Source organism: Colobus angolensis, unplaced genomic scaffold, assembly GCF_000951035.1.
Source record: "Colobus angolensis palliatus isolate OR3802 unplaced genomic scaffold, Cang.pa_1.0 Scaffold496, whole genome shotgun sequence".
Taxonomy (NCBI): Eukaryota; Metazoa; Chordata; class Mammalia; order Primates; family Cercopithecidae; genus Colobus; species Colobus angolensis.
Genome location: NW_012118443.1, coordinates 508890 through 517431, shown reverse-complemented (window position 1 = coordinate 517431; position 8542 = coordinate 508890). Strand labels below are relative to the sequence as shown.

Below are 8542 nucleotides of genomic sequence, written 5' to 3'. Positions count from 1 at the left end.
ATGGGGCATACTTTCCTGTTTCTTTGCATATCTTGTTTTTGTTGTTGAATGCTGGAAACTTTAAATAATATAATGCAGCACATTGGGAATAAGATTCTCTACCTTCTCCAAGGTTTGTGTTTTTTGCTCTTTGTTTAGTGATTTTCATGGACTAATTGTATAAAATTATTCTTTGTTGTGTGGGCTACTGAAGTCTTTGCTTGGTTAGCTCCATGGACAGCAGATGTTTTGGCAGAGATTTGTGTACATTTGGACACAAATGTGTCCTTATATGCTCCAACGACGTAAAATCCTGCCTTAGCTTTCACTTGTTGTTTGAGCAGAGATTTGTGGTTGAACGGAGAAAAGAATTCCCTAAGTCTTTCCTGGGCATATGACACCCCTTCAAAGGGCATAGGCTTCTAGATTTCCAGCAATATACCAGAGCTTTCAAAAGCCCCCTCTAAACAAATCTCATTCCCTCAATCTTCCTTTTTGGTTTTTGAGTTAGCCTCTTACTTGCCCCAGATTATATCATCACCTCCAGCAGATATGCTGTTCTTAAACACTTGCCACTGTCTGCTTTCAACAAATGTCCTGGAGATAGGGCATTTCCCTCTGAGCAGGCTTTGAGTTAAGTCAAATAACCATAAGCCCAAGCCCTATGAATGGAGCTTTTCCAGAAAGCTTCCATATAAGTCAGTTAATGACAATTCTCTGGAAAAGACACTCTTTTTAAAGTTTTGTTTTTAATTGACCCATGTTAATTGTAAATGTTAATGGTGTACAGTGTGGTGTTTCAGTACATATATACATTGTGTAATGATCAAATCAGGGTAATTATCATGTTCATTACCTCAAACACTTTTTGAAGAACTTCATATCCATCTGTCCCCTCCAGTGGTTTTTAGACTGTTGGTTTACACAGCTACTGTAGTTGCCTGGCTGACAGTTTTCAATGCTACTACATACAGAGCTGGGAAAAGTAGGTTTAGAGTAAAGCAAGTTAAAATGACATAGTGAGATTTACTCTTTTTCTTGAATGAGTTATCACTGATTGTTGCAAGCCTTGGATTAATTTCCAGATTCATGAAAAAATTTGATTTTGACAATTTATTGCTAGTGTTCTCATTGTCTTTATGGATGAGCAACTTTTCAGAGAGCCTTACTCCATCATTCTAAAGTAACTTCCCTAGTTCATTATTTAATTTTAGAAGTGACAAATGCTACTATGTTTATATATTATATAAATTTAATATTGTTATATCAGATGTATTATTGGCGATTGAAATGGCCCTATATGATTAAATGAAAACATCTTTAGGCAATTAAATTTAATTATGTAATTTAAAACCAAGTCATAAGGTAATTTTTCTATGACAATAGTATATTATGATGTGCTGACAACAAAAACACTCATATGAACTGAAAGATGCTTATGAAATTCTACTAAAAAGTTATTCCTAAAATTTAGGAAAAACCTCTTCTAAACCAAAGACATAATGCCAGATGAATGATTTTTAGGTAGAAAAATGCTGAAATACAGTTTTTCAAGAAAAATGTATCGCTGAACTTTTTGTTTTCAAACTTTTGATTGAATTAATTTTATTCACTGATTTCCTATATATTGTTCAGAGTGCTGTGTTCCTCAAATTATCTGGAAGAATTGAGGAATTCTTCAAACCTCGAGATCAAACATTACCTTTCTCCTCCAAACAACCTGCCCCATATTTAATAGTGTAACCGTCGAACCATCTGAAAAATGTGTGATCTTGCCAATGATGCTCAGTATCCTTACTGTTGCATGTTTTCCTGTAGAATGTGTTCAATTAGGGCTTTCTGAAATACACAGTAAATAATACATGGAATGAATGAATGACCAATTTCTCCTTTAGATTTTCTACTTAAATCTGAAAAATGTACTTTATTCTGTTTTCTTAGTTTTTTTTGTTTGTTTGTTTTTTTGTTTTTTTTTGTTTTTTTTTTGGCGAGCCGTTTTCAGTGGGGCTTCCTTATTTAATGATTTATTACTTCTTGCATAGAAAATTTAAAATAGGACCCTAACTGTTGCCTTCATTTTCTCACCTTACAACTATCCTATAGACCAGGGGTCCCCAACCCTCAGAACGCAGACTAGTACAGGCCTGTGGACTTTTAGGAATTGGGCCACACAGCAGGAGGTGAGCCGGAAGCAAGGGAGCATTACCACCCGAGCTCTGCCTCCTATGTGCTCCTTATAAGAATCTAATGCCTGATGATCTGAGGTAGAACAGTTATCATCCCGAAACCGTCCTCCCCACCTCCATCCGTGGGAAAACTTTCTTCCATGAAATCAGTCCCTGGTGCCAAAAATGTTGGGGACTGCTGCTATAGACCTATTATATCATTCTCCTGTTTAAACATCAACTAAATAACATCCAAACTCCCCGGCCTAGGATTAAGGATCTCCTTAACATGGCCTCAGCTTATTTTTTCAGATTCACTTCTCATCTGGTTGTGTGGGTTCTCTGCCCCAGCCAACCTGGATCAGTTTCCTGTTTTTCTTTCTAGAATGGTGTATTTATTTTTTTTTAAATTGAAGCCCTAGTTTAAATTAATAAATTATGGTTCAAATAATACTTTTTCATAAACTATTTCATCTTCTTTTCCCTGTCAAATGCTTTCTCCATATTTTGGATTGAGATGATTTGAAGAAGTCTCTCTTCAGGCAATTATGTGTTACATTTATCCTATTAGATTGGCAGGTCTTCTTTATCGTAATAGTCCCTATGTCTCCTAATGTCTTACGAAATATAGAAGTGCAACCTTATTTACTCATGGATCAAATAGTCAAAAAGCCAGTCTTATGTCTACAAACCAGACCTTTACCAATTATTATGTAGCATGGGTAACTGGTGGAAATTACCATCATTATAAAGAAATAGTTAGGTTAATAGATCCTTTAAATATTCACACATTGGATGATTTGCTATGTTAGTGTATTTAATTTTTAAAGTTATGTCACTTGAATATACTTTTCTTTAACAACCCATCATTTTTCTATAAAGCAATAATTAGTTAGGACATTAGATGTTAAAGGCCTCTATCATATCAAGAAGGTGACTATAGTTATGGGCAATAAGTATGTACAGGTGAGAAGAATATTACAGACAAAACATTTTTTAAGATAGTCAGTATTAACTTTTGTAGAGAAGTTTTGGCTGAATGACCGTCCAAAGTCATACTGAAAGCATTTGTAAATGCATACATGCATAAGAAGTGAAGGCAGCAGGTTAAACTACACATTTTTAAAACTTCAATATAAAAATTCAATATAAACGGTAACACATTTTAATTGTTTTATCTGCTTTTTAAGGTGGTGAATCCCAAAAAGAAAGGAAAAAAGAAAAAATATAGTAATTCTGGAACAGTAAGTCAAATTTTATGTTATTTATTAAAGATTAAAATAAATGAATATGCATATATGTAGACGGCATCTTTAATCCTACTGGAAGCAATTAAAAAACTGAGCTGTGTTTCACTCAGGGTTTTAATATGAGCAAACACAATAGAAAAATCAGCTTCCCAGGGGACTGATTGTAATGAAGAATACCTTATAGAAGGTATTGACTTGGCTTCTTGCAGATAATCCTAGGGGCTGCAAGGCCTCTGAGAGAGGCTGAAGTTTTGTTATGAACTCTTCATTCAGTGGAATCCGAGTGTAATGAATCAGGCAGACATAAAAAAACACAAGTGGTAGTAAGAAATACTATACTCTTTACAGGCTATACTTAACAACTATGACTCATTTCGTGGGATGTTATGTGCTCATTCAAAAAAGTTGTCATTAAAATTGACAACGCTGTGGGAATGATGTACTAAATCAGTACAGAAGATGCAAAGATGTATCAAAAATTATAAAAAATCAGTGTCATCCTATTTTAAGAAAAAATACTGCAGTTTTTTTTCTTAAGATTAACTTTTTTGGGGAGAAGCAAAATCTAAGTTTTCTCTCAATTTTCTTTGAAAGATCTCTATAAAGCAAGACAGTTAAAATATTAGATGAGCTCATTACAGAACCATGATGGAAAACACACATTTCCTCTTGAAGCTTTGTTCACTGATTTTGGTTTTTTGGTTTTAACCATTTTCCAACTCCCTTTCATCTTTCCTTTTATCTAAAATGGGAAGTAACACAATGTCCTTGTAGATAATTTTCATGCTGTTCTTCAATGGAAGTAAACCGGTCATAGAAAGACATTGGTTAATTTTTTTGGTCCCTTTCCTTCAGATAATTTTAAATGTAAGAACAATCAGTTCTAGGGGATGTTAATAAAAAATAATGTCTTTAGTGATTTTCAAAATGCAAAGAAATACAATTTTTCTGTCTAATAGTTAGAAAAATCTATTTGGGGTCACAAACAACTAGAAGGTAATTCTGTCTTTTTCTTTTTCAGGTAACTTTACTCTCTTTCTTGGTAGAAACAGAAGTTTCATTCCTTGACTACATTAAGGGAGGGTAAGTCATTTTCTGGAATTGTTTTGTTGCTTAGGCATTTCGTACAATTTGTATAACAAGTGCTACCACGAGGTACCTGGCACAGAAATGATCACCTTTATTATATTTTGATGGCAAGCCTATTATAATTCTGTTTCAGATATAAAGTAAAAAATATACATACCTAGAGCTATTACTTTTGGGGCAAATTGTAACTTTTCTTTAACCAAGAGAAAATATTGTATGATTAATAGTTGTAGATAATGGCTATTATGTGCACTTTCATAGGATGTTTTTGTTTGCTTAACACATAGGACATTGTACATGCACTATTCATTATTTGTAATATAGGTGTAAAGCTTCAGGGCCTGATTTAAATATATATACTAGGTTAAGAATATTAAAGGAATGTGCCTTGTCATAAAATCAGAATGCAGAAATGGATGGTGTAGTCATTTATTCAGTCCTACAGCTCTCAGACAGGAATACATTTCAGGAAAAAAAATAGTTGTAACCATTTTTGAAACTTTTCAAAACCCAGACAGATCCTGTGTTGGTAATGTACTGTTAGTTCTTATACCCTCGTAAACAGGGAAGTATTTTCAGTTTTGCTTCTCATTTTAACCTATTTCTTCCTTTTTTTAACCTGACCAAGCATCACCTGTATTAGTCTGTTCTCACACTGCTATAAAGAACCTACCCCAAACTGGGTAATTTATAAAGGAAAGAGGTTTAATTGACTCATAGTTCCACATGTCTGGGGAGGCCTCAGGAGACTTATAATCATGGCGGATGACCGATGGTACAGGGGAAGCAAGGCATGTCTTACATGGCAGTAGGCGAGAGAGCGCATGTGAAGGAGGACCTGTCAGACACTTCTAAAACTGTCAGATCTCATGTGAACTCACTCACTATCATGAGAACAGCATGGGGGAAACTGCCCCCATGATCCAATCACCTCCCACCAGATCCATCTCTCGACACATGGGGATTGTGGGGATTACAATTTGAGATGAGATTTGGGTGGGGACGCAGAGTCAGACCATATCATCCCCAGAGATTTAAAACAAGCATTCATTGTCTTGCAGTATAAAATGTCTACATATTCTCTTTTCCTTCACCTTGTATTTTCAATATGTAAAAGTGGAGCGAAGCAAATTTGAATGTGTTTAGTAACTTCATAATGAATATCACTCATGTAAACCTCTTCCTAATTATGATTCAGCAACTGCCCCCCACCCCATAAAGACTCACTGATAGAATGTCCTCAGGTTGAAAAAGGGGATAAAGGAATGGGGGTACCAAGGGAACAAAGATAGCTTCACAAAACCCGGAGAGCTTGCCTCTTGTTGCTCTTAGTTAAGGATACAAAGCAAACAAACAAACAAAATACCTACCTAAATGAGTACTCTTTGCTATATACGGGCATCCAAAATGCAAAGTGGCTGCACAGACTGAGAAGCAACAATGGTTGTTTCAATAAAGTACAAAGTAGAAAAAAAAAGTTTGCCAACTCTTAGTATTCCAATGTCTGTGCCTGTTTTTATTTTTAGAAGATAGAAAAATAGGATGTTGAATTTGTCATAAAAATATATTCCTATAAAAACTCCTTAGTAATAGTAGGTAATAGTGTTACAGGATCTTTGGGGTGTTGCTTTTTCTGGCGTGAAACCTCTGGCTGGTGGTGGTGCCTTTTCCTGAGTTTGCTCAGGCCTGCTGGGTTCGTTCCATCCACTTGGCCTAGCAGGCTGCACTTTTCTCACACTACCAGCCTGGGTCTCATGCCTGCCAAGGGTGTATCAGGCATGGAGTGGCGAGGAGTATGTGAGCATGGGATCCAGCCACTGTGCAGTCTGACATGCTGGCTGCTGCAGCAGGGCGGGCACCTGCGGGTGCTGGCACAGGTGCCAGCTCTCTGTGAGGCTGTGGCTGGACCAGACGCACCACAAGCAGCTTCCCTGGTGGCACCTGGAAAGCTTGAAGATGGTAAGCACTGCAGGACCCCAAAAAGGAAGTCACAGTCTTGGCTGAGGGAGCTCCCAGGTCTGGGCTCCCCCAGGGGCCACAGCTATTCTATCCTTCTCTATGCCTGCAACATGGTGAGCAGTTTCGACCCTGTTTGTGTTGTAGTTCATTTAGCTCCGCTGTTTGGCAGGTCCCACGTTCTTCTCTTGCGACCAGGAAGAATGGGATATGCAGAGAAGTGAAGGGTAAGCCGAGATGAAGAGGAGTTTTATTGAGCAATAGAACAGCTCACAGGAGACCCACAGGGGGTAGCTCCTTTGCGCAGCCAGGCCGTTCCTACTATTTAGCTCCTAGCAGAGCTAGGACCCTGGAGTGGGAAGCTCCTCTCTTCAGGCAGGTTGTCCTATCATCTCCCCAGCTCTCAACCGATAGGAGGCCTTGGAATGGGTTGCTCTTCTCTGCAGGCAGGCCCTCTCATCATCTCCCCAGCTCCGAGCAGAGAGAAGGCCCTAGGGTGGGTTGCTCCTTTCTGCAGCTGACAGTCCTGATGTCCCTGCAGGTCTCTGAAGTGCTCAGCAGAAAGGAGGCCCTAGAGCAGGTAGCTCCTCTTTGCTGCTGGTCATCCCCATCCTTACCAGGCATCCATCCCCTCGGCCCAAGAATCTGTCTGCCTCCTGCTGCTGTTCTTGGCACCTGGGCTCAGCCCTGACTTTGCTCCAAGATTAGAGCGGAAGCGAACGGCAGGGAGAAGCCAGGCGGTGGGAGCAGGCACTTCTCAGCCTGTGAGGGCAGGGGCCCTTCCTGGGTCCCCAAGGGTGCAGGGATGCCTGAGTTTGCAGCTGCGGTTTGGGCAACTGCAGCTGTGTGGGGAAATGGGAGGGGGCGGCCCCTGCCTGCTTCATGGAGCAGGAGTGGCCTGGGAGGCCCGGGTCTGTAGCCATGGCTTGGACGGCTGCAGTTTCCCCACTGGTGCTCCTGCCCCCACTCAGAAAAGGTGAAGGTCCCACTTGTCCCCGGCTCCCGCACGCTGCCCGGAGCATGCAGCCCTGGCTACGCCTCCTTGCTGCAGCCAGCATGATGGCAGCCTAAGGCTGTCTTGAGCAGCTGCTGCCATCAATAGTTGACAAAGAAATGAGGTAAGTAAATGGACATCCCTTAGCACCTTCTTTACAACTTAAAAAAAAAAAATTGCTTGATGTATCTGGTTATATTTTACATATAGAAATACTGATTTGTGGTATTGAAATGTTATAAATTTCAGTTTTTGTCTTTTTTTTTTTGTTTTGCTTTGTGATCATGTGAACAGTATGTATGTGTATATATACCAGATATCCAGTACGTTTGGTCAGCAGTGCAAATCTAGCAATATTTGGGTGTGAGTCTTTCAGTATAAAACATTTCAGAGTCTGATACCAGTAAATCACTTTTACTGTTTGTTCTCAAACTCCTGTTGAAAATTCTTAGGGCTAATCAGAGCAAATGGGTTTCTACAGTATCTAGAGCAATGACAGTCTTAACTCTATCACTCTGTCGTATTTTTCTGTTGCTTACAAACCTTAGGATTCTTTTTCTTAGCTACACGCTTCCTACTTACAGCACTGCCTGTGCAGGAAGAAATGCTAGTTATTCTATAAGTGGAGCCCGAACTTACGGGGTACAGTTTGCTCCAATCCTGGCTTCTTGAGGCTTTTATAAGAACCAAGTTCTGATTTACAAATGGGGCCTGGGGAAATATAGTTTAAGTTTCACTACATAATTAATCTAACTAGACCTAAGATAATTTCTATAAAACGGTGTTATTTGAAAAGGACATGAAAAAATATTATTTGCATACATTCCATTGTTTTTATACAAAGATATATCATAAACGTATGTAATATCCTTAAAATGTATTACAGTTATACATTTAACTATTATTCACTATAATATATAATGTTTATAAGTAAAATACAGAGGTATTAACTTATTCTTTTGGATAGTGAAATCTAAATCAACAAGCAATAATAATCATCGTATTATGTATCTTTAAATGTATTTATATATCTTTGCCCTGAAGGACTTCTTAAAAGCAATTGGCACAATTTCTTTCTTTTTTTTTTTTTTCCCGAGACAGTCTTAACT

At 38.4% G+C, this 8542-nt stretch overlaps 1 protein-coding gene across 1 annotated transcript in view; it reads left to right on the top strand.

Moving 5' to 3' along the window:
• CPNE8 (copine VIII) overlaps positions 1 to 8542 on the top strand; it is a 261472-nt gene that overhangs the window by 176998 nt on the left and 75932 nt on the right. The window contains exons 12-13 of the mRNA XM_011959466.1: positions 3335 to 3388; positions 4416 to 4477. Coding sequence (XP_011814856.1) covers positions 3335 to 3388; positions 4416 to 4477 — 116 coding nt within the window. The remainder of the gene's footprint in view (positions 1 to 3334; positions 3389 to 4415; positions 4478 to 8542) is intronic.